A 27,339-nucleotide genomic window follows, 5' to 3' on the forward strand; every position below is an offset into this window, starting at 1 on the left:
TTAAGTAGCACCAAATCAATGTAGCCCTCATGGGGAGGATAGTGATTTTCATTACAGAAATGATCTCAAGTCAGTGTGTTAATTGAAAGGAAAAGACTGTAATATCTTAAACTGTTTTTGTTAATTAGATTAAAACCCACTGTGCAACTTTAAAGTTGTTGTTTTTTGTCTAAGCTGGCTCAATACTTCTGTATTTTCAAAGCCACCAAAAGTAAAGCGCGAACCTTTACAATGTTGATTTAAATTAGCTTGATTTAAATTATATATGGTATATGTTGTATATATAATCTTGCTTTGCTACATTTACATATATATTATTTAAAAAAATCCTGCACTATCCAAATGAATGCACATTACTCTCAGAATTGCTGCTCACTGAACAAATACTTTGAAAACAGAAGCAAATAATCCCCATTAAACTCTAACACACGTCATGATATAACTACCAAATATCCCTGGTCTTTACTCAGCAAAGTTACTCACGTCACTTTCTGTGAGGACATCGACATAAGCGAAAACGGAGCTCTACTGCGGATTCGGGTCTGTTCGCTCTAGATAGTGAAAACACCTGGCGTGAAGATTCCAGGTTGCAGTTCCTTGATAGGTCGACCCTGCAGTACCCACTACTCCGCGTCCCACTTCATTGCGCTCGCTCGATGTCAATCTCCCCTTCAGAACCCTCCCCCGAGATATCAAATAGGCCGCGTGGCTCTCCGGATCCCGCACTACTTGCCCAGACGGCATTCGCTCGATTCAAACACTGAGTGCGTCTCTGCTGCGGTGCGTTGCGCGCAGGCTGGAGAGAGATGACAAGAGCCCCGCGGAACTGGCCAGAGAAACATGGATCTCCGTAAAACGCTGATTTCGGTGCTTTGGATATTATTGCTGAACGAAGTGAAAGACTACAATGCAGAAGAAGGTATGTGAAAAAAATTAACGGATCGGTTGTTCCCAAACTGGCTACGGCAGCCTTAATCAGGAGACAGATGTCCGCCGTAAAGATAGTTTGACATTTGCACTTATCCTGTGATGAGAAGCAGGTGCATAAGAGGAAATTAATGTTGGCGGACTTTTAATTAAAAACAAAAGAAAAACATTAGAGAGATAGATGGAGAGGCGGTGATTACCAGATAATGGAGCGATAGATGCGTTTGAAAAAGCTGTAGTGTGACAGAAAACGCATTTGTGCTGAATTCAAAGCGACGGCTCTCAAGCGTCCGGATAATAGATCAGATTTTTTAATCTTTCAGTTTAACACAGACAAACACGTCACTTTAGTTTATTAGTTTGTCACAAAACAAGCAAACAAAAACAACGGATTACTCTTTAACAGCAGTGCTACAGAGTTTAGATGGTAAACTTGACAAAAAAAATAGTGATGTGCACAAGTTTAAAGGTTTTGCTGTAAAGGCACAAAGTGTAGACTATGCGCTGTGACAGATGTGTGATCCCACATAGAGCCAGTGCTTGCTTTAACATTTACTTTATGATTTATTCAGGAAGTGAGTTTGGTTCAGACAGCCGTCCTCGTTATGAAAAATAAATCCTCGGGCTGTTGCCACAAAGATATGACTTGTACGGAAGGCTTTCGTCGCGGCATCTTTGTGCAACTGGTTTCTTTGTCTTTTCATACTCAGTCACTGAAGCTGTGACGCGGACCACGGGATGCATTATAAGATGTTGACTCAGTGCTTATCTGACTGTATTAATCTCCCCATTCAGCTCACTTTACCTTCTATTTTTCTTCATCAATTTTTAAATAGCGAGGCGGCGGCATTAATTCCTCTCTTTGGCTCTTCAGCGGCATTAAATGAAGTTATGAAACAGTGGTTATGCAGGAGAACAATGTGTGATTCAGTGGGGGATTATATATAGATTTAATGCTGATGTGGGATTGGGATGTGGATTGCTGGCTTGTTTAATTGCCCGTTTGCATCTGCACTGAGGTGTGTGAGAGAGCTGGGAAGGTACTGCTGTGGTCCAGTGATTTACCAGCACCCTGGCTGATTGCCACAGGTAAATACTTTCACCACCAGCAAGTTATCCAAGATATTGTAGACAAATTGAGATTTTAATCATTCAGCCTAACCCAAGCTGCTGAATGGACATGCATTTCTGGCTGCTGGTTCAGGTGTAAAGTCACTGTAAAGCCACAAACAAACATGCAGCTGTAGTGTATAGTAACCAATATTGACTCTGAGAAAAGTAGTCTACTTTTGGCACACTTGACACACTTTACACCCATACATCATTGACACGCATTATGCATTATACATTATACATATACACACATTAGAGCAGAACTGGCGCACATGCAGCCCACGGTCAAATGCACACACTCACTTGGCATGCACACGTTGCACCTGCATGCAGGCTTTCTAATGAAACATACACTTGTTCGCATGTACATGGTGTGGCATTTTTTTGGTACTAAAGGCCCCTTTTTGTGGGCACGCATGCAGAGACTCATTCACATATGAAAAGTCACATGCCCACATTTGTACTCTTCATTTACCCATACACACATTTCCTCTAGAGCATTGCCAGATTGATTTGGTTCTCTGGAATGCTGGGTAGCCGGATTTGGATGCTAGCTTTTGTTTAATTGATGTTGTGACAGCGATTAATTGCTGTGAAAGCAATGTGCTCGTGAAGGCTTGTATTGGCAGCAATTCTTCTCGCTGTTCCTAAGGATTTGAGAGATGGGGGGAAAACACAGGGGAGATTTTTTTCCCTCCACTTTTTTCCCCCATTATATCCACATTAAATGAGGCAATTTACCCACCTGTCTACATGCATTCTGTTAGTTCTAACCAAGAAGCTCAGGCACACGACGGCCTTTTCAACAGAGAATTGCATTTGTGCGTTTAGGCATTTGAAATTTTGTATCTACTAATGCATTGCATTATATATATACATATATCTATATACACACACTCTTTGATTAGCATTCCTGATGATTCCCTTTTTTGGTCTGCCCTTGTGCCTATTCTAATCCTTCAGTAGCTGTTATTCCCAGTTCTATATATCATTTAGTATTTCTGTGCTCTTATTTCATTTCCCCTCGTGTGCCAGCAGCATTTTCCTGCCTCTTTAATGTGCAGCTACATTCTTATGTTGTTGTTCCTTCCTTTAGCGCTCCCTCTATTTTCTTTCTTCCTGTTTTTCTTTGTTTCCCCCCGTCCTCTCACACATGACCCTCTTATTTCTCCTCTCTTTTGCTCCTCTTTTTTTCCTCCATCTTCTTCCTGCTTGCGCATGTGCTCAACCTCTTTAGCTGACTTAGCAAACACTAATATGACCAGGGGGTTCCGACAGGCAGAGCCGGGTGTCCACCATCGTACTCTAGCGCATTACACACAGTCAATCTAGCCACTCCTCCTCCCTTCAGGTCTCTTTTCTCATTCCCCACACCTCACCGCTAACGCACCTTGGCATCTCATTGGGATCTCATTTACTTTCTCTCTCCTCCATCACTCCCTCCCTTTCTCCCTCTGCATCCATCCATCCTGTCCTAAGCTGAGAGAGGGAACAACCCTTATACAGAACAATAGAGGCAGAGTGAGAGAAGAGTGGAGTGATTGAAAACGTGAGGTGGAAGAGTCTCAGAAACTGCAGCGTAACCTGTGAGTTTATCCTGTTTGTGGGACCGTAGCTTTGTTCACTTGCTCGCTGCATCAGAATGACTGTTGTGAACTGCCTGCACTATGCTCTTGGCAGACATGCAGCAGTCTATTGTTTACCTAGAGCCTTATTATACTGGCACTCTTCCCAAACCAGCATGCCATATCTAATTTCATATTTACAGGTACCATTATTTACCGTAATGCATTGTAAAACTGAAATATTAGTGATACAATTTTAGTATTTTTATGATCGAACATGTTTAATGATAGATCCACAATATCCATACATACCCAAAGTGCCTGTTTCATTATAATGCAGTGACTGATCCTTAGAACTGAGACTGAACTGAACTATTTCTAATGGATTTCTTCAGAGACTTTAGACTTTTTTTAACAGTGGGGTTTTTACATGCTAGAAAGGTATAGCATTAAAACAGAGATAAGACTACATCTTGAATTCTGTGCCAGTGTACCTGTTGACCCTTTGACTGTGTAGAAGGTGCGTTTGTGGACAGCTCAGCCAGTGATCCCAGACCTTAACCGGAATTGTGGTTCTTTCATGTTTTTATTTACCCCAGTTTGTGTCTGTATGCCCATGCATAAGTAAAGTCAGTAAGTTTTGGTATGAGAAAAACGCTCAGGCTAAAGCATTTTTCATCTTGCATAGTGACATCTTCACCTCTATTTGCATTGCCCAGGAAGAATTTGCTTCAACCTGCATATTTCCATTTATTTCATCCGCAACAGCACCGCTTTAAAAATCTACATTGTGTTTGGTCTGGAGTTTGACTTTACCACAAATAATGTGAGGCTTTTTATTTTCCCCAGAGCAATTATTGTGAGCATTTTAGACACATAAGCAACAGATAAACCGTAACATATGCACCTCATTCTTTAACCTTAATAAAATAGCCAATTTAACAGAAATACTGAAAATAAAATGTTGACAGTTAATCTTAGAAATGCTGAAATTATTTATTAATTATTATGGAATGTGTAAGATCCAGTGTTATCACAGTCACTGTTGCACCGATGTTGGCCACAGATCTTTGATTTTAAGTGTTGTGCTAAAACACTGAAGCACTGGTTTAAGTAGGACAGGCAAATCTTGGATTAATGTGTGTACATTGCCTGCCAATTACATAGATAACGTTTTATAATGCCAAAAAACAGCTTTATCTAGATACAGATACTTCTGTTGACTTGGAAGCAGTTTAATTCATCTATATATTTATTAAACTGTACTCCTATGTCATATCATCACTAAATCTTATAATTAGTGCTTAGAAGCAATCTGATTTACTAATATTGGGATCATCAGCTATTGCCAGACAGGCAAAGGGGTAGCTATCCACCCTCCCAGGCATCAGTTGGAGCTAATTGCCTGTGATTACTGCAAGGTTATTTCTGCTCTGCTGCCACGGCCCTGGACCGATGCACTAGACCATCTCGTTGGCTGGCAAGGACTGCTTTAGACCTGTGCATGTTAGATCAGATGACTCTGACCTCTGTGAGTATGAAAGGTCAGAGTGATTTGTGAAGATGGCAGGCGTAGCAGTGCAGCGCTCTCTTGTCAAGGCCTCGGGGACACTGTCATTTTCTGGAAAGACGAGACGAGGGCTGAGGCAGAAGGGAGGGTAGAGGCACAGGTGTGGTGAAATTAAAAGAGGGAGAGGGAGATGGTGGAGCCTCACCCCAAAAATTACGTGTTACAAGCAGAGAAAGGGGAGAGGCGGTGTCTTGAGTTCAAGACTAAGGACACAGGTAGGAGGGAGTGACAGAAAGAAAATTGGAGGGGAATAAAGGCGGTTGGAAGAGAGCTAGAGATGAGGGCCTTGTAAGCTGCCACCACTCATTGTTGTACAACACTTGTAAGTTTCATGTGATCAAACAGACTAAGAGTTAATATAAGAAGTCAATTCAGCAGCTCAGCCAGATTCGTATTTACCCCCCACTCCACGGGAATTGAAAGGCTGATAAATTACATGTGTAAGAGAGCGGATGTGTAATGTATGTGTATTGGATACCGGTAGGGGTCACCTACTTTTTTTTTTTTTTGGTCCAGTGTAGTGTAAAGAGACTACTATAGGATCTGGGCTATTCTGCTGGGTCCGCAAGAATGAGCTATCACTAGAGGGTGGGAGTGTGTGTATGGAAGAGAAAAAGAGCAATCTTTGTGTGTGTTTAGAGGTAGGAGGGAACAATGGGGGTTTTTAGCAGGTGTTTCAGCCATATTGGACAGTTACGAAGGGGCTTTGTGCAGCTGTCTATGATAGATGAAGGAAGTGCAGATGGACTACACATTTATTTCTCATTTAACTGATTAATCTATGCTGAAACCTCTCCTTCAGCTGTTATCTATGCATATGAATACCACAGCCTGTATGTGTGTTCACATACTTATTCGCATTGGCTTGCAGCCATGTCTGGGTTGTTTTTTTTTCCATTTTGGCTTTCATACTTAGGCTGTGATTGTTATTACAAGAGAACTGAAAAGCATCCTTGGACTGTGCAGTTTTGGAAAGAGCGTAATCAAAGTGCAATGTAGCTTGACCAACTTGTTGTTGACATTGTAAATTCTATTAAAATGAGATGAAATGTTATTAATTTGCGTGTGGGTTAATTGAATCGTTGCTGCAGCAAAAGTATTTCAGCAAAGACAGGAAATTAAATAGACCTCAGTGAGAGACTAAAAAACATTATGAATCAATTCTTAAACTGTTGTTTGCCTGTCATTTATATAGTGCCTTATAGTCCTGAGTAATTTGCTCATAGGGGGTCATGTGATTGTTGGGGTTTTCTCTCTGTTATTGTAGGGTCTTTACCCTACAGTATAAAGTGTTCGAGGTGACTGTTGGTATGATTTGGCGCTATACAAATCTAATAAAACTGAACCGTATGAAATGAATCATAAAACTTTTATCTACCGTGCAAGGATATTTAACGTTTACATTTGTGTACAGCTTGAGAAATCGGACGTGAAAATGAAGAAAAAACGAGACATACTTCAGTGAATTCACATGTGCTTTCATGCCAGAGCCTTATGTAAACATCTCAAGGGCCTGTTTTCTAAAGGTTTTTCAAAGGTTATATGCAAAAAGTGTAAATGTAAAAGAAAAAATAAATTAAAAACGTCTCCACCCACAGATTTTCAGAGTTAAGACTACCTGATAGAATGGATACTCTGAACACATTATTCATTTTTACCACTCTTGTTGGGATACTAATGGATTAGAGGAGCACTTGTTGGCAGGCGTTTCTGTCCTAAGATGTCTAAAGTTGATAAATGCCACTGATGTGTATTTGTGAGAAGCTGTAACTGTGCTCTTGGCAGACTTTCCTGCTCAGGGTGTTTTGCATTGAGAGTAAACAGTAACAACATTAACGAGAGACTTGATGTGGGTGGGCATGTTGGGAATTGAACTGACAACTTGGTGGAGCTCAGTCAGTCTGCCACCCTCACACTCCCAGCATTTCATTCCATTTCATTTCATTTCATTTCCTTTTTTTTTTATTTTTTTTTTACCAGTGGTGAAAACAAACTCACCCACTCATTTAGGCTTTGGTATGAAAAACAAGCTGGATTTCAAGCAAGTATTTCAAGCTCGTAAGAGTTTGCTCATTCCATCTCTAGACTTCTAGGAGCTGCAGGCCAAATGTATTGACAGTCCAAAATTCATGCCCTTGAAAACCCATCTGGGTAAATAATATTTTTCAGTTTCCTTTTTCACATGTTGAAGGAGTTGTTTGTGTACTGCTGCCTCGATTGTGCAGTCACTGTGTTTCTTAGTGTCTCTTTACGCACGTGTATATTTAATGTTAAAACAGAGCTTTCAACTTTGAGTTATTCACTGTTGAACCAGCTCTCTTTATGCCTTCTTGCTTCAGGAGAATTTTGAGAACAAGCTTAAGATGCAGGGGGATAATAGGGGCAGATGTGCATGAGTCAAAGAGTGCAGTGAGAAGTAAGTTGCAAACACTGGAGGTGTTTTACTGAAGACACGCTTTATGCAGTGCTATATGCAATACTTTTAAAACTTGATATCACCCAGCCCTGGGCGAAAAATGACCTTTTGTGGTTACCCACTTGCAGATGTGACTTTTTGATAATGCATGCTCTGTCGCACCAATTCCTTTTAAATCAGAGACCATGCTTTGGTAGAAAATGTTAGGAAAGGAGCTGTAACTTGAGGTTAAATGTGTTGCCCTCCCTTTAAAGTGTTGTCTTAGAGACCATCAACCTCAATTGAGGCTTGTGGCCTTACAGCATTCACATCACACTGCCGTGGAGGCGATAAAGCTCCTGGAATGTGTATAAAGCACATAGATGCAGACAGAGGCATGCACCAACCACATATAAAAAAAGTAAAATGACAAGATCAATGCTGTGTAATTTTACTTACCTCTACCATTTGTTGTGGGCATACAACCCACTGTACACCCTGCTGTTAGTGCTACAAATCTAAAATTTGGACCTTGTTTTGCTTTGTGATAGCAAACTTGCTGAAGATTCGTCTGGTCAATTTTGGCCTACCTGAGATAATACTGATTCAGTTTCCACAAAGCCTTTAAGGTTAAGGGGTGTCAAACCTATGGTCTGTGTACCAGAATTGACCCAGCAAACGGACTGCAACTTAAGAAAACACCAGCAATAAGAAAAACGCTGCAAAAGCACGCAAAACACAACGGAAATAGGAAAAACGAAAACAGAAATAGGAAAACCCAAAATAGGAAAAAACTGATTTCCAAAAGCACAAGGGAATTGTTTCTGGGGAGACAATAACCCGACGGACCAGTTGTAGGAACCCAAATATGAATTGCGCTGGGAGACACTTATTAGAAGTGGAGGTTTTGCGAGGAAACAAAAGATGAGAGGTGAGTGTGTTAGCCTGACTATTAGTCTAATAATCCGTCATCAGTATTATATGAATCATGAGATTAAAACACACTTACCTAACATGTTTTGGTTCCTGCAACTGGTGCGTCGGGTTATTGTCTCCCCAGAAACACTTCCCTTGTGCGTTCGGAAATCTGTTTTTTTTTTTTTTTACTATTTCCGTTTTTGTTTTTCCTATTTCTGTTTTCGTTTTTCTATTTCCGTTGTGTTTTGTGTGCTTTTGCAGCATTTTTCTTATTGCTGGTGTTTTCTTAAGTTGCAATCCATTTGGCCTCTCAGGGCCACCGTACAAAGTAGTTAAGTAACCGGTAAATAATTAAATGATGGTGAATAAACAGGGATTTTTTCTATCTACTATATATTATATTTGGTTGTTTTTAAGTGTATCCACAGTGGGGGGGAAGGTCATTTTCTGTGAATTAACAAAATCTTTCTCTTTTATAATTACAGGACAGTCTGGGAAATGAGTAACTAAACTCCTTCTACCTCTACCTCTTTTATTTTCTGGAACACAGTTTATTTATCATATAGAAAAGCTGAGATATACTGTTGAAATTGCACTTCTTTTCCTATATTAAAATATATAACTTCTTTGCGCCGACAGAAAGAGGAGTTCCACTGGTCCGATCCACTTAAGATCAAAGTTGGTTGTAAGTGTGATGTTTTGGGAAACCTGCTTCAACAGCTGATGTTCTCTGAGTTGGGCTCAAAATTTCAAGTTTAATATTTCATATTAATATATTAAAAAATACTGAGAATTCTGTTTTTGGGTTGAAGGTCCTTTCAACATACTTTGGAACCTTCAGGCTGGCAGCAGCTGAGGCAATGTTATCCACTCGTCCACCGCATGTTACGTAAGAGTGATGTGACCTAAATAGCAACACGCTGTGCATGTTTTAGGGACACATGAGAAATCACACCTACTGAGGCTTGTACTCTGTTCAGGCTGTTCACAAATTTTCTCAGCAGTAAACATGCATACGCATGTCATGCTTGAAACCTCTAGTGAACCCAGCCGTCTCTCTGTCATTCCTCTGCTGTGTGAGTGTGTGCGTTGCTACCTCTGGTCGAGGCTGACTGACCTGTGAAAGCTCCCTTTTAATGCTTTCCATGTTTGACCTGATGAGACTGTACACATAAGACAGGGGACAAAAACACTTTGACTTATTTGTACATCATTCTGCACTCAGTAGTTTTTACATGATTAAATGCTGGATTATGCTTGTTCTTCTTAAATTTCTCTGATTTTCTGTCCCCTCTACAGTGGTGCTTGCTTCCAATATGTCCTGCTATGTAATATTGGTGCAAAACTGCAGGGATATAGCAGCTTTGGCAGTTACAGGCAGTTCTAAGCTGAGTCAAACTGTAGCACTTCAGACTTTTTTAACAAGGCCTATGCACAAGGCTGTGTTTTGATTAGTAAAATGTGTTGAAATAAATGAGTGGATGCTATGTACTCCTGTAAAATACAGCCTAAATTTCCTTTATTATAATCAAGGAATATTTGATTTCATATAGATATAAACTACAGTAACTCATCGACAATGATTATGCATAGTCAAACACAGGGGTGGGCAATTCCAGGCCTCGAGGGCCAGTGTCCTGCAGGTTTTAGATCTCACCTTGGGTCAACACACCTGAATCACATGATTAGTTTGTTACCAGGCCTCTGGAGAACTTCAGGAGCTAATTTAGCCATTTAAATCACCTGTGTTGGTTCAAGGACACATCTAAAACCTGCAGGGACACCGGCCCTCGAGGCCTGGAGTTGCCCACCCCTTCTCAAACATGTAGAAGATGAAATAGATTGCACTCACACAAGTGTAGGAAGCAAGGAAAAAAAGCTGTTTCAAAAAGATGTTTTCAAAACATCACAATTTCTCCTACACTCGTGTAGGTTTTTAAGGTGCTTTAAAAGGGTTGCTGAGTTTATCTGTGAGTTTATCTGTGAGGCTCAGTGATGTGAAGGTCAGGGGTAAAGACTTGTTACTGAAGATAATTCTTTGACTCTGCTTGTATTTTTGAGGTCAGGTGATGCTAGAAAAGAAAAATCACCTGATGTGACGCCTTCCTGCACAACGAATAAGAATCTAGGCTTCATATAAAATACTAAAATACCAGAAATGTATACAGAATAGTGTTTAACATCAAGATTAACGAATAATAAAAATTGTTAGCTATTCAAAATAAAGTAAATTTGATTACATCAGAGATGGATAGAGACATTTTAAAATGTTACAACCAACAGCTTCTTACCCGATTACTGAGTCTTGTAAAATACCTGTGCTGTCACCGAACCTTTATCTAAAGGTAATTGTGACTAAATAGAGTAGCTCAAAAACACAGCAAGTGATGGAGGTTTTCATAAATGACTGGGATAAGAATATGTAGCAATTAGGATATTTTAAAACTTATTCAAGAAAAACACTATTCCTGTTGAAACTGTAAATTGAAAAGAAAAAAAGTATTGTAATGAGTGCTGCTGCCTATTGCAATAAGTGATGCATGTCATCTAAATTACCAAGCTGTGTGCACATGCACAGGAATGGTTGCCATTTTGATGGCCGAGGATATAGATTAGAATGACTAACGCACGCTATTTTCTACCCGGTGATCGCCCAGCAGTTTCATGTCGTCCTTGTCTTTACCTGTGATACCTCCTTCCTCTTCTGTTCTGTGGTGGTAATGGCCGTCATGTTGGAAATGTGTCCGGCTGGACCTCGTAAACCATTACCCTGTGCATAGAAAACCCCATTAATCTTTCTGAGAGGCGTTTGACCTTTCAAACTCATTAACCACAGCCGGTGTGCAGAGAGAAGTGAATCTATACACATGCCATACATGCACTCTCTTTCTTGCACACACAAACAAACACTCTATGCAGAGTGCTCAGGTAAAGTTGGCTTATAAACACACAAAAACATCCTCAAGTGTGAACGCACTGATGTATGTCCAACTGCCAATATCACCTTTACCGGCTTGCCATCTCAGCCGCTCTGACTCTCTTTATCTCTCTTGTCTCTCCTCTCCTCCTGTCCTTTTTATCCCTTTGCTTCCTCACCGTGTGGGTTTGGGCGCTGACCTGGAAAATTGCCTGACCTTTTAATACGCAGCTTCCTTGGTGATGAATAAATACATAAATCGTGCTGCTCCGGCTCAGTCACTTTTATGATACCCCTTTCACCCTGTTTCTCCCTCCCATGCACCCTGTCATTGGAACCCCCTCAGCACAGACACAGAAGAGGAAAGCAGGGCGTCTTTGAAGTGATAGCCCCCTGTGGCGAAGAATATCTCTAATGAAAGGTGTTACTGACCAGGTTGAGGGCGAATGATTGCGAGTATGTGAAGTGTAGATGGCGAAGGATGTAATGAGGTGAGTGAGCAAGGCAGGTTAACATGCCAGCATGGGACTTGCTCTTCTCAGTTTATCAGCAGTTGAGGTTGGGCGTGAGTGAGCTTTGTAGGTGGCAGAGGATGTAATGTGGTGTGTGGCAAGGAAGGTTAACATACCAGCATGGGATCAGATCAGCTCAGTTTATCAAAAGTGCACAGGAGAATGAAAAAGACAGTAATAGGCTAAGTGGTGGGGTGGGGGGTGGATGAAACTTATTCTGCTCAGTTTACTGTAGGGGTGACTAAGGAAGGGGAAGAGGAAATGAACTGGAGATGCTGAGAAAATTTGGAGAAAGGGCAAAAGTGGCAGAAAAGGGACTAAGTAAAATTTAATTGCAGAGCTGATAAGGAAGATAATGGGGGTAATGACCTGGCCTGAAATTTGGCACAGAGCTGATCTGGACAGATCCAGTGTTAATTCATTAGGATAAATAATCACCATAGCTCCTTTTCTCGGTGCACATTAACTATATCGATTCTGTCCATTCCATCCATATCTTAATTGTTTATCCAATTCATTAACACACCTGGAGTGGAGCTGTTCCTTCTGGTGTCAGTCCATCATAGGCCCAATATAGAGAGACAGATGTATAACTATATTTTTTTTTATTGTGGCAGAAGGCTTACACATACAAAATCCAAAAATCACCACCATGCCACCCAAGGATGCCACTTTTTTTTCCTTAGGCTTTTTGTGCATGCCTTCATTCATGTTAATATACTGACTTTAAGTATATTTCTGAACATGTAGCATTGTGTGCACTCACGTGAATATTTTTGTTTGTCTGGGTTTGATTGCAATCAGAGTGTCATCAGTGCAGGATGGTTGGATGGAGTGTGCTCCTGTTGTTTCTCAGCTTCCTCTGTTTTAAATGTTGCCTTCCTGTTTACAAGTCAATTCGTCTGCCAGCCAATCAGCACGCCAAACAACCAATCAGTTAGTCAGTTAACCAGCTGGCTGAACAACCAGTCATTTAGTCAGGTAAACTGGAAAGCAAGCAACCGCTAATACTGCTAGCCAGGATTGCATTTAGTGAGGCATCCAGCAGTCAATCAAAATAAATAAATAAATAAATCAGCTGATAATCAAGTTAGTCAGAGGCAAATAGCACTTTGTCTATCTGTCAGACAGCCAGCCAATCAAAGAGGCTGGCATTTTATTAATCGGTTATTTCAAAGACCAGCCAGCCATTTCTCTTCAACAAAACAATGTGAGCACCAGGCAGAATTATTTCTCTGTACTATGTTGACGCAGTGAGATCTCATGTACTCTAATTTTGTCACTCAGAACTTATAAAGTGTATGATCATGCCTGAAGCATCAAATATTCTCACTGGCATAGTAAAAGAAGGCTAAGCAATATACAGACTCAGTAAAGTAGGTGAATCCTGCTTTTTTCACATCACAGATGGATGCCAGGATAAGAACTAGTAGAGTAAGACTGCAGATGCTATATCATAGAGGAAAATGTGCAAATCAAGTTGTAGCAGCCAAAGCCGCTGAGAGAAAACTGCACAAGCAAAGGGGAGAAGGAAGGTGTGTGTGTGTGTGTGTGTGTTTGTTTCTGTGTGGCACAGGGGGGATAAACCTCAGCAACTGTTGCAAGTATAAGCTGCGTGCTTCAGGTGGATTCAAAGGCTAATCTAAATTGTTGCACCCTAAAGCACACTTTCTTACTGGGGCTTTCCTTTATCAGGTGTGAGATGCTACAGCGAGCAAACCTTTGCATGCGTGACTAACTGTTTTGGGTGCCCAGTTATTGCAATCTGTCTCATAAACATACCTTCCAATGTAACTCTCCTAATCATTTATGTAGCATTGCCAGTGATCTGATAACAGCAGACAAATGTTCATATAATTGTTAAGAGTAAAGTTATTGCCTTTGGTTGGTTTGCTCGTAAAGCACGTCTTAAATGAGTGTAGCAAGGATCCACTTATTGAGTGAAACGAGAAACTCTGCACTTACAGTGCAGAAAGCAGTGAGTCTGGTGTTATCTGCACAGACACATTAAACTGTGAACAGAACAGTTTTTCTGTTTGGCCAACCACAATAAATATTGTACGTTTTGTTAAGGTTCAAAATATTGGGGATGGACACCAGAGGAAAAACCCACAATAACAACACTGGTCCGGTCGGGTTGAGTCAAACGATGATTTAATGATCACACACACGTGGGAGATGGACACTGTATGCAGACAGTCTCAGATCTCATCTCAAAAAACACATCACCATAGTTTTATGAAATCAGGGTATTAGAACGCCCCCTCATGCGTAGTGACAGGTGTAATACAATCAATGTTGACAATTTTATTTAACACAAAGAATAACATTGTCTCCTTCCCGAGGGCAGACGCTGACTGCCCCCGTCTCCTGGAACCGTCTGTACCCTGCTAAGACACAACATGGCAGCTACAAGGACTCTTTCATTTATTAAGACCATCAGTGTGTATTGCTCTAAATCAAGTATATAATATTAAATGAATATTGCTGGATCAGCTACTTCTACTTAAAACATATTAAAACATGACTAAGCACAAAATCACCAAGAATAACATCTTATAAGTGCTGTGTAAGCGCGTGCGGCCTTCCAAGCTCAAAGCCTTTGCCCTCCATAGATCAGCCAGACTCGCGCTGGCTGTAGCTTTTAACCTTTAATTGCCTTGAGCACAACTCTAGAATAAGCAACAAACTGCAATGTGTATGGAATGATCATGGTTACATCTGCAATGAAAATCATGTTATTATTCTGGTACCTGTAAGAAAAGATCAAACTAAAGTTATCACCATCACTGTAATGCAAAGAATAATGTAAGATCAAAAACTTCAATTTATGCTTAATGCAAAGCTGGTTATATACTTCTAATGAACTAATAATGCCATATTAAAATATTAAATGATAATGAGAAAAACATCCCCTCCTTATTCTACAGTTTAGATGCAGGAAGGAATCTTTGACAGCAAACAGACAGAATTATATTTGAGTCTATTTGACTTTTTTCTAAAAAGGTTTGTTAATATTATTATTGCCACCACCCCAGGGGCACTGTCCCCATTTTTCACGTGTTGTTGCAGAGGTGAGCCAACCGGGAGAGCCCCACAACATCCAGACCCTTGAGGAACAAGGGGAAGGGCAAACACTCATTCGATATGGCTTATCCCCATGCGAGGTCAGCACCACTCCATCCCCACCCTACACAGTGTGGGTAGAAAGCTGTCTGTGTAGGTTCTCAGTCATTCAGGCCACGATAGTCGTAAGAGCTTTAAAAAAGGCAACTGGACTTCTTTAAGTAAAGCGGTCCAGTTGCCTTCTTTTTTTGAAGCTCTTAAGACTGGGTAGGAAGCTGCTTCCCCCTCCTGAGTCATCTGACGGTTTGTGAAAATCACTCTGATCTCAACCCAAAAGGCTTGCTCCATGGCCTCATTGAACCTGTCAGCTGTCTCCAGGGTCCTACAGGCTAACAAAGATTGATAGAGCTCTATCTTCAGCTTGAGGGTTCCCTTCACCTATGGTGTCCAACATCTGGTTTGGAGATTGCCACCTCGACAGCAACCTGACAAAGTCACACATGCTTGGTCACATTTTAGACTGGTAGTATCAATATTACATGTGATAGGAATATGAGTTATTTAATAATATTTTTAAGCTTTCTTTTCTCTTTTAATTAGGCACTTAAAGTGCTACATGTTTATTCAGTATATACCCTCCTGCTTACCTAAAGAGCTCGCTATGGTTATTCAAGATTTCTTGAGGACAGGGTGTGTGGTGCCATATCCGTCTGCAAGTGTACCTTGGCAAGGAAATGGTTTATTTTCAATAATTGGTTTGCCCTCACATTTAATGCATTTGCTGTGCGTGGCTGTTGTGTAGTAGGTCCGTGTCTGGATGTAAGCACTGGAAGCTCATGTATTGGGTATATTTAAATAATTTTAACAGGGTTACTTAGCATTATTCTGTGTGCAAAAGTGATGCAGGCAATTTCTCCCATTTTGCTTGTTTATGTGTGGTTGGGCTTCTTATTCTTCAGGCTGAACACTTCCTGTTCTGCCTGTAAGATTAATTTTTTGCAGTAGAATTTGCATTTGAACAAAACACAAGACAACACAATAGCACGTTGCTCTGCGAACTCTGTTGACTGTGGGTTTTAGACTGTGGCTTTTTCCTCCTCTCCTCTATTCAGACTGGATTAAATGTGGATCAATTAATGTTTGCACAAAACACTGCCTGATTATGTACATATAGTACAGATATGTGGCTGTTATTAAGTGATGCTACAGTGGTCAGATGGTCATACTGGTGCTGAGCTGAGGTGACTAAGATTTTGTCTCCAGGGCACCTAAGGATGTTTTGGCAAAGGAAGTGAAAGGAAGTGCCTTCCTCCCTCCTTTTTTTCTCACTCACTTTGTCTTGCTTACTGAATTGACCCCCCCCATCTCTCTCCCTCCTTCTTTCTCGCATTCTTTCACATTGTCTTAGTCTATCTAACTCACTAACACAATTGAAGTTGGCAGTGTTTCAGGGATTGAGTGGCTAGAGTTAATGGCAAATTACCTGCCTGCCTCTGAAGTCTTGAGTGTGTCTATGTTTTGGATGGGGGCAAAGTAATGGAGGTTATTTGAAGGAGCCTGCAAATAAATCACTAAATGCCACTAAAGCATTCAATAGTAGCCTGTTCATCGGCCCGGACTGTACAGATTTATATGCGTATGAAAATTGGTTATCGCTTTCTGAAATGTAATTGTTTTCTGTGCTGTGTGCTGTACACAGACTATCAGTACTAGCATTTGATAACTCACCAGGAAGCCAAAAGTTATTATAATCAATATTATTATCATTAATTTGGCAACATTTGGCCTCCATTTATGTTTTTTTTTTAGTGTATTTAATCAAATGAATCAAATATACTTTTCTTGATTCTTGTAATATATTCTTACGGTGGTTCGTGTGAATACTAACAGTGAACCCTGTGAGCCAAAAAGCTGTTTAAAATCATTTCAGACAGTGTTCTTTTTTCCCCCTACTCTTGGTTATGTATGATGCCAGCGAGAGTTGATATCCTTAATGTCTGGCTGTGAACAACAGCAACCCCCACCCACCTGCTGTTTAAACCTTCTGCTTGCGAGAGGCAGCCACTCAGAAGAAAGTTGGAAAGAAAGTTGGCTTAAAGTCAGAGGAGAGAGAGTTAAAATGGGCATTTTCCACCAGTTCATAAAGTGACAGGCTGCACAAAGGCCCAATAAGATAAATAAGGATTACTGAACTATGAATCATGCAAAGCCACTCTAGTGGAGCCCACTTTTATGAAAAAAATATGGAGTTTGAAATGAGCACAAAAGGTCTCCTCTAATATCATGCAGTTGAAGCGTGTGAATTCTTTTTTTCTTTTTCCAACTTTTGGGGATGTTGATGATGAAGCAGAGTGGTGGCATCGCTCAGAGGTCTGACTCACACTGCATCACACAAGACTTGGGTTAATTAACAAACTGTCCTTTATCGAGCCAAGATGACTAAGAGGACTTTTCTTCGATCATCAGTCTCGGGATCAGTTGCGGACAAAAATGGCCACATTACACGTACAAGGTGTCTCAGGATGTTAGGAAGTATTTTTTTCTCCCAAGCTGAGAACTCACTTCTCACTCAGTCTGATCAGTGCTTCATTGACATTTATTCATCTGAGCTCATCTGTGTAAGTTTAAGTGTAAGCACTGGCTATTGACAAGTAATATAAAAATAATTAAACACAATCCTGCAGTAATATTAGAATAAACAACGTTTCCAGTCATTCCGCTATCTAGAGTGCGGCGCTGATCTTTCTCGTAGATGTCAGCTCTCTTCTTTGTTGTCTGCAATCCCTTTTTAAAATTCTTTTTTTTCCTTGGTCTGTCATTCCTTTCATTTCTCACCAGGCCTCCTTGGGGATGGAAAAATAACTAAGAGCTTAGAAAGTGCCCAACAGCACAAAGTTAATAGTGAATATATTAGCATGTCCTTGTAAACTGACACTTTTCTATTCCATTTTTCTCGAAGTTTGCAAAGCTATGTTTAAAAAAAAATCACATGTCCTCATTCACAGTCCGCATGTGACAGACTTATGTGACTTACTGCGTTGACAGTCGTTCTTGTCCTACAAACATACACACTCAGGGACACGTACGCAGTGAGAGGACGCAGCGAAAGCTTGCTTTTAGTTGGCCACCCCCTGAGAATAGAGGCTGATGAAAAATTCAGCTCAGTTAGTTAAAGAGTAGCTTAAAGCAAAAGCTGTTTGGTTTAGTCTGTATCCTTTCCTTTCTTCTTTCTTTCTCCCTGCCTGCCTGTCACTTTCTGTTTTAAATTGTCATTGGGTCTGATCTCATTTTTTTTCTTCCCTCTTTCTGCATGGTTAAAACACCCTACTGTATCTGTCTGGTAAACAGTACACGGCTCAACCTCGATCTACAGTGTAACCGTTGGTTACTGGGCGGCACTTTACCATCAACATTTGCCCTCCACTTGGCTTGTACTACGAACCTTCTGCTCAGTGAGACCATGTGACCACAGCAGTCGAATATGTTTGTACCCCGTGACTTGGAAAGATTCGAATACATATGGTGAAGTGATGGCTTTGCAACAATTAAGGGGGTGAACCAGGCTCTGTCAAGCATTAAACACTTTGCTCATAAAAGCTGTTTTATGCCAGCTTGTAAAATGCCTCATAATCCTCTAAAATCCTCACTGTAATCCAAATATTTAGGTATAAGGAGCAGTGGACTTTTTTCATTTTGTCAAATAAACAGTTCCAAGTTTTTTTAATTATTTTATGATTTATTAAACTAATGGGACTGTGTTCTTTTACGTTGTTAATTCGAGTGAAGCTTGTTAAAGGTCTATTGAAACTGCTGGTGGACAAGGGCAGAAGGAAAGGAAAAGACGGTGACGATTGAAATGCAGCTCGGAGAGGACAATACTGAATCTAATCTGTTTATACAACCTCACCTCCAGTCTCCCTCCTGTCTCCTCTCATTTCAAACTTGACAAACAAACACATACACACGTTTGTGAATAAACGCACACTGACACACAAACTCGCACACACCTCTACACTTTATGAAAGGAACAGCGGCCCTTCGCTTATCTCGTGGGCGAAATCTGGAAAAAATGGAAGTATTGCATTTGCATTTTAATTTGCCCTCAATCAGGCATTGTGTTTGGAATTGCGACAAAATTGCTCGGTGTTTGCTCCTCGTCCCTATTTATAGGGGCTCCATGAACGACGGGCCCTAAATTCAAATCTGCCTGCTATCACAGTGTATGGAGATGAGGCTTCCTCTATTTCTTCCTCATCTTCTTTCCTCCGTCATTCATTCTTTCTCTCCTAATTTTTTTCTTTTATCATTCTACCTCAGCTCTTTATTACTTTTTCTTATTTCCACCCCACACACCTGTTTTTCCTTGTGTTCTTTCCACTTTAATCACGCTCTCTCTCCAGCTCCTTTGACTCATCCAGCCCCTCCCGGTTTTCGCTGCCAGACGAGTGAAGGCACAGATTTCATTAGTGATGCCGTGTGCCATGCTTCTCAGATCCGAAGGGCTCCAGCAGTCATGGAATCGTGACCCTGCTCTGCCCTCATCGTCTCAATCCTCTGTCACCCCATCGCGCTTTCCTCCTGACCCACCCCTCTGTCCCCCCTTTTGATATCTCCCGTCTTCCCTCCATCCGTTCTTTCCGCTCTAGCCATCTATAACATGACCATAAGCGATCTGTGGCAGATGAAGGACCTACTTCATGGAACCAACTGCTCCCTGGAGTCCAGAGTGAGGAAGTTAACCCAGTGGTGACTGTAAGACATATTGGTAACAGTTTATAGTAAATTGTGCGTGAAGTAAATGATGCCAGACTGTGATTCTCAAAGGTTATTATATAGTCGTTTAGCAGAAACGAATAGCACATATAAGTAGTCACATACATTACCTCCATCTTTACACTGAAATTGGAAAGCATAAAAGATAGACAGTAACGAGTAAAGCCTGGTTTCAAAATCCCTAATTTAAATAGTTTAAACTTAACTGCATTATGGATCCAGTCATCACTCTTCACTCCTTTAATTTTCTTACAAACTCCAATCCGTGGTCATGTGATGGTTGGTTAGGTTTTCTTCCCATATCAAAATTGTTTATAGCCATCGGTGTAAGTGCTAAAAGGCGTGAACAAATCCCTCACTCAATCCATCATCCCTGAATTTCATTTGGGGGTACAAAAAGCCTGGAGGTTTTCTGGTGTGTAAAATGAGGTGTACATACATTTGATTAAATTACTCTATGCTGCTGAGTGTGTCTTGATTGGCTCGTGCGCAGTTTCACCGTGCCGATGCAACCCCTCACTCAATGGGCTAAAGCTCCTGGGACTGTGACCTTTGAGCTCTGTGCCTGATGCTGTGATTGTTCGATACAAGGTGTTGAAGGTACATTTAGCGGTCAAAAGAGATGACCTTTCCCTTTTAACCTGCACAGGGCACAACACCAGCTGCAGGCCCTGACGCCTGATTTAGAAAAGCAGCAAAGTGTTTGTCTGTGTGCTGCTGTGATACTTTAATGCAGAAAAACAAGAAGTGGACTTTCTTAGCCTGTTTTAGAATTTAATGTGACAAAAATGCCAAATGTCTGTCTTCATCTTCTAATAACTGAAGGTTTAAGTGGTTTTTATGTTAATTAACAAGCTTTTTTTAAAATCCACAAGTCACTTAAATTTAATTGCAAAACATTCATTTGCAAGAATGACATGATTATTTTTAAGTTATTGTTTCTAATACGAGACCATTTAGTCATATGACAGTTCTGTGGTAAATATTTAGTGTTGTTTATGTATAAACCCGACCTGGTTATGGAAAGGATAAAAGTTTATGTTAAATGTATGGAAGTCATTGAGTTTCAATGATGTTTTTTTGTATTTATTTGTTAAAGTGCAAAAATCTACCTGGTACCAGTTACCCTTACTTAAATTACATGTAACTATGTCTTCTATAATTTGAGAACATTACAGATAACAGAACCGAGATTCTGTGTACGTGCCACTTTTTTAAAAAATTAGACCTACTTGTGTATTTTTAAAAGGCCAACCTCTCAGACCTATTAGTCAGGACTGGTTATGGAAATGTTGTTTCTGAGTAAATATTCCATGTGTGTATGTGTGTGTGTATTAATGTGGCATGATGAGTGGGAGCTGAGTTGTCATGTTGATGAACTATAATTGCCCGGGGCCCCATCTGCAGATTTTATCACTCAACACATCGCTTCTCTTGCTAACCACGTCTGTCCTGAGGACGTGGTTTTGGCTCGTTTACCTCACGTATCCATGCATGTGTAAACCAACATGGGAAGCGATACGCACTCAAAACTAGTCTGTGTGTGTGTGTGTGTGTGGTCATGGTACATCTTCTGAATGAGATAATGGACTGATATAGGTAAACACGTAGCTGTGTGAATGACTTTATACACTTCCATCAAAATTAAACAAGGAGCTAAACTCTTCTCGAGCTTATCATGCTTAATTATGCCTTATGATTTCATATCTTCTGTGGCTCTTTCATCAGATAGTTTTCTTTTAAAAAAACAAACAAACCCCCCCCAAAAAAGTATAAATTAGAGTTCACTCACTGCACATATACATCATATTGGAGATTTTTTTTCTTGTTATTCCATAGCAGAAATGTAAATACAGCGGTCCCCAACCCCCAGGCTGCGGACCGGTACCAGTCCGTGTGTTCTGTCCTTATTGTGCGTCCCTTTGCCCAACTTGACAGACAGCTAACGGTTTCAATGAACATTGGAGGCGGAAGTAAGTTTAAGGCTTTTTACTTCGTCAGTAGTTCAATGATTGACATCCTTTTCTTCCCGTAAAACTAAAAACAAACACAAAGTAAATGTCACAAGATGTCTTTTCCTTTTTACTCACACTTCTAGGATATGAACTATACTGTTATATAGTATGTGTAATCAACAGCGACTCAGTATTGATCACAATACAACTTAGCGAGTTTAGCTTCCTCAAAGATAAACATAGCAGATGAAATAACTGGTTTCTAAACAAATCTATGTAATAAAAATGCACCAAATAAACTTGTAAACATGTGGTACATTAATACTCACAAGCAATAACTCTCCAAGGCAGAAACGTTTTAAAGAGCAACAACATATTCTGCAGGCTAACAAGCGACCAGCTTCCTGTTTCCTCTACCCACAGGAACACAGAAAAACCCCACCAAAATAAAAGCTGGTGAGTATTCCCATTATGACCAGCAGAGGGTGCTGAAGAGAAAGAACCTATGCATGTCATAACACCGTGAGTTGTTTGGTACCGGGCCGTGAGACTGGAGGCTTGGGTGTCAAATTTATGGTTTTCAGGGTTTTTATTGGTTTTTATTGTTAACTCAGTTTCCCTGTGTGTTATTAATAAATCTCTTTTTTTTTTTTTTTTTGGGTAGCGGTGCTCGTTTTATTTTGTTGTATTTATCCACGACACCTTAAAGACCGGTCCATGAAAATATTGTTGGACATAAACCGGTCCGTGGCGCAAAAAATGGTTGGGGACTATTGGTCTAATATTACAGGGACTGCAGACAAACTTTAGCAGTTTTTTCTGTGGTCAGAAATTTAAAAGGCCACCAATTTAACCCTTGGATGCACAACCTACCAATACCTACACTCTTCCAAGAGTGGGGTCAAAAATGACCCCAAATAGAAACAATGCATTTTGCTATAAACTCGGTTGTTATTCTTCAAAATCTTTAAAACAAAGAGTTGTTATATTTTCATATTTGAGGTATTCCTCATAAAACATGTTTGTGACATGAGGCCCTTTGCATTTTTATTAGTTTTTTCATTAATTTTAAGAAATTGCAGTTTTTGTATCACTTTTGTATGCTTGCTCTGCATATACTGCAGAAGCTGGGTCTTCCTTCTGAAAGGCACAAGTTGTTCATCCACTGTAACACAATCACTAAGGATGAATTTCTGCCTGCAGTTGACCAGCAACAGGCCCCATATGTAGCAGAAAGCTGCCATGTGGTTTGTTTTCAGTCGGTAGGCTCTGGTCCTCCTGTCATCAAAGTGCAAGAAAAGTGGCCTTGTACAATGGGTTATAGAGGACTCCCAAAAAACACACTGACTGGTACATCCCAGTTCTTCTCACTTCCTGCGAGAATGGTCAATCAAATGAAGGCCAGGAGCTTATGTTTGATTATATTTTTCCACTCTTTTCCCCTGTCTGTGACTACTCTTTGTGCCTCCATGTTTGTGTATGACAGCACCTCTTTTATTAAATTATCAGACATGAACATCTTCCATGCATCTATTGGGGAGACAGTACTAAACCCAGGTGCAAGCCCTGGCCGACTAATTCAGAATATTGTGGCTAGAGCAGTAAGAGGGGCTCATTCTGTTAGACTAAATATTCATTTCCTCTTCAGAGGACTCATCAGAGGACTCCTCTGTATCTGACTGGCCTTGTCCAGCGGGGGGGACAGTAGTCTGGGTCCTCTATATCTGAGATGTCAGATTCTGAGTCAGTGCCTCCGATGGGCTCTTCATCCCATCCGTCCGGGATCATTTATAGGGCAAGGTCCACAGGGATCCTAGCTGGCCTCATAGCAGCCATGTTACTTTAGGTATTTAAAAAAAAAATCATAAAGGACAATGTTTGAAATGCACAGGAAACTATAAATAGGGCTGTACAAAAATGGTCCTCAGGTGCGCATTTGCTGTCAAAATAAAAGACGTGCACCAGATAAGAAGTTGGAGCGCTCGTTTGCGTACATTAGATGTTCTGGAGGAGGACAGACATTTGTTCAGAACTCTAAAGATGTCGAAGAAGCAAGCTCCGTAAGCAATTACTTTGGCGTTCCTCCACCGCAAAAGAAGTGCGTATTCTATTAATTTCCGGGAATACTTTTATTTTGACAGCGAACCACTTATGTGCAGCCCTGACTATAAATCATGTATGTTACTGTGTAAAAATTAATTCTTGATCCGTCAGATGTGTAAGTGGGACAGTCAGAGTTGCTAAGAATGAAAGTTTCATAGAAGATTCGATAGGAACTGCTTGGGTCATTTTTGACCCCACTTGTGGAAGAGTGGGGTAGTGATTCAAAAACAGCATTTTTTTTTTTTTAAATTAATGAAAAAATTAATAAAAATGCAAATGGCCTCATGTTACAAACATATTTTATGAGGAATACCTGGAATATGAATATATTACAACTTTTTATTTTAAAGATTTTGAAGAAAAACAACCCATGGGGTCATTTTTGACCCCACGTGTGCATCTAAGGGTTAAAAAAAAGAAAAGAACCTTTTTACTAAATATTCAGCTCATGTTATTTATTTTTGTTGTCATATGCAAGAGTTCCCTGGATTGTTTAACCAAATTTCATCAGGTTTTTGGGACTAAAACGGCACCAATTTCCAAAACTGAAAAAGCTTCCATTCAGTCTTCAGTCCAATAATCAACTAACCAAGTGTCTTACCGTGTACCCACAACTGTATCCTACTATGACAGACAACAAACTGATAATTTAAAATGGCAAGCTGAGAAAAAGACATCCTTGTTTCCCGTGGTGCATTCTCACCACTTGGTCCTTCCAGTTAAATCAGCAGCTGCCGCAGGCATTAGCACCCAGGGAAGTGTAGTAACAGTGGCCCTGTGGTTAGCAGTTAGAGGAAAACAAGTAATTAGCCCTGATGATTAAATCCAGTAGTCAGCTTGTCAGCTCAGGCTGTAGAGCCAGTCTTGCTTTGCTGTCCATTTGCATAAACATTAGAATTGGTTCGTACAAAAATGAGGAATTAGCCGATTAATTATGTTCTATTATCTGCCCGGCGATAAGTAAATAAACAATATGCTGTGGAGAAATGAAATGGGATAATGGCTGGTGGGAGGATGAAGAGGAGGAGAAAGGCAGGGTTGTGGCGCTTAACAAACAGTGGTACAAATGAGGAACATAAGCTGGCTGTGCCCTCTCGCCGGACTGGAACGATTTTTTTTAATTTGCGTGTGCGCTTGTGATTTAAACTGTTCATTTCTGCCCTGGCGTGTTTACACCTATTGTTTGTGAAAATCAACTTTGCGTGTGTGTGTTTGCACAGACACATAGTGTGCACTTTCCTGGTTTTGCATTCTGTCCTGTTGGGTTCTTGTTTACCCAAGGGGGGAGTCATCAGTAAGGGAAGTGCTCTTTGTCTCTCATTAGAGCAGCTCTTTGATTTCATTAATTACTGACCTACTGCTGCTGCTGCTGTGGTTTGGCATAATCTGGCATTCTAACCGCTCACAGCTTTCTGCTGCTGCTCCACTGTGCATTATTTATTTATCGCCTTGGCTTCCCAGGGAGTCCTCTTTTGGTTTGTGTATGCATGTGTTTACTTGTGTGCTTATCAAAAATGGACCACCACCTTTTTATGTCCCCAGATTTCTTTTGTTGTTGTTTTTGGCTTCTTTATATTATAGTGAGTGCAGCACATCTCTCGTGGAGCAGCCGGCTCGATTCTTCTGATGAGCTCCCATCTGATATGACTGTAACATCACCAGCTGCACAACAAGATCATTACAGGGTCATTACAAATGAGCTCGTTGTCCCTGTGCTCATACACAAACTTGGGAAGCTCTTTAAAAGATAAAAACTACTTGTGGTGGAATTTGCATGAAGAGAACTCACCTCACATACAAGCACTGATTGAAGAATTCCACTTATTATTCAAATTGGTTTTCCTTTTCTTTTTTTTAACCTTTTACCTCCACAGTCTAAACCAGTATTCAGCAAAAAGGACCAACATGCCCTTCAAATTACATTTTAAAAATACCTTATTTAATCTATATGTTACAATTAGTTATTCATTCATCCTTTTTTTGGTGACTTCTGCAGATGGTTTCTAGTCTACCAATCTAACATTGTCTCTAAAACCCTGTAGTTCTAGCCCTGCCTACTGTTTAGTTCCTTGGAATTTCTACTTCTGCAGATTTCCTGCTGTGTTCCTTATGAAGGCAGTCATGCAGTGAATGCACGAAATTAGTTAAAATCTTTTCTTTTTTGTAATATTCCATCTCACATCTGATTTAATCATGTCCCATCCCTGCTGTCCTTAATCACTGTTCAATAGTATTTTGACAGACTCGTGTCAGAGTTGAACACTGGTCTGTTTTTCTGGTCTATTGACTGCTATGACCAGCGTTTTTTATCACTCGCTCTTCTCTATGCCCCTGCCTAGCAGTGCTAGTTATGGAGCATATCGACTGATTGGCTGTCCGGCCCCATCGATCCCTAAGGTCACACTGGTCACACGAATAGTCCCGCAATGGCTACCTTCTCTCCTTCCATCATCTTCTCCCTCCATGCTACTCTCTTGTATTTTCTTACTTCTCTGCTCTCCGTTCACCTTGCTTAATCTATCACTCACCTCATTTCATCTCCTGTGCCTCCTTCTCCTCCTGCTTTTCCCATTCATTTGTCTGTCTGTCTACCCTTCTTTCCCCTTATCTCTTCAGTGTCGTGGCTGCAATCGCTCATCGATGCAGCAGAGATCGATCCCGAGGATAATGGGTGCTTGGCCCGCAGGGAGCCAGCATTGGCTGTGTGGGCCCATAGATGTGGCACTGACACAACTCAGATGATAGGTACACAGAGTACGGATGAATTGCCGGTGTGCAAAGTGAGGCTGTGATGTCACTCAAGGTAAAGAGGAGGAAGAGAAGGGGACAGAACAAGAAGACACAGAGCAAGAATCAAAGAGTAGAGGTTTGGTAAGAAGTGTATGCCGGAGGGCAGCTACAAGACACATGAGGTGGCTTTTGGGGAAAAGAAAAGACAAGACAGGACAAGGCAGTAAGAAAGAATCAAGCTGCAGGATCCCTGAAGCTGCCAGAGCACTGACTTTTTTAGTGGACTGCTGAATTATATAGCAGTGGTTAGAACAGAATAAGGACAAAGGGCCCTTGATGGAGACGGGATGACCTACGAACACACATAACAACTGGATGATTATATCACTATATTACTAATGTTGTAAGAGGATAATTTAGCAGTATTATCAAGCTTAAGGGATTAGTACATCCAAACCACATGACCAATTGACATACCACAGCAGGTTTAATACAACTTTTCCAGTGAGCCATCGTGCATGATGCCTAAACAGAGAAGGACTATGAGTGATGTTATCAATTACACTCGTGTTTACCCTGCTGGTATATAGCAGTATAGTTTGTTTTGATTTTTTCTGGTGAGAAAATTTGAATGTTACATGATAATCAACAGCAGATTGGGGACTGTTTGTATTGGAACTGAGCAGAAATTGAGTGAGTAAGCTTTTAAATGTTTCAATATGCTCCTGGTTGTTACTAAAGACTGCAGTTTGTTGTAGTAGAATGGCTGGCTTGTTCAAAAAAATTTTTTTTTCT

General features: G+C 40.6%; 1 protein-coding gene across 2 annotated transcripts in view; it reads left to right on the forward strand.

Moving 5' to 3' along the window:
- The first annotated feature begins 628 nt into the window (after positions 1-628).
- Positions 629-27,339, forward strand: part of epha10 (EPH receptor A10) — a 161,155-nt gene continuing 134,444 nt past the window's right edge. The window contains exon 1 of one of the 2 annotated variants that reach the window (XM_085446877.1): positions 629-919. In XM_085446877.1, the coding sequence (XP_085303003.1) occupies positions 841-919 (79 nt within the window). In that variant the 5' untranslated portion in view covers positions 629-840. The remainder of the gene's footprint in view (positions 920-27,339) is intronic. The other variant, XM_085446878.1, reaches the window with a different exon arrangement.

This window comes from Copadichromis virginalis, linkage group LG22, assembly GCF_057382275.1.
Source record: "Copadichromis virginalis isolate Kocher_CV1m ecotype Utaka linkage group LG22, C_Virginalis_male_GT1.1, whole genome shotgun sequence".
Classification (NCBI taxonomy): domain Eukaryota; kingdom Metazoa; phylum Chordata; class Actinopteri; order Cichliformes; family Cichlidae; genus Copadichromis; species Copadichromis virginalis.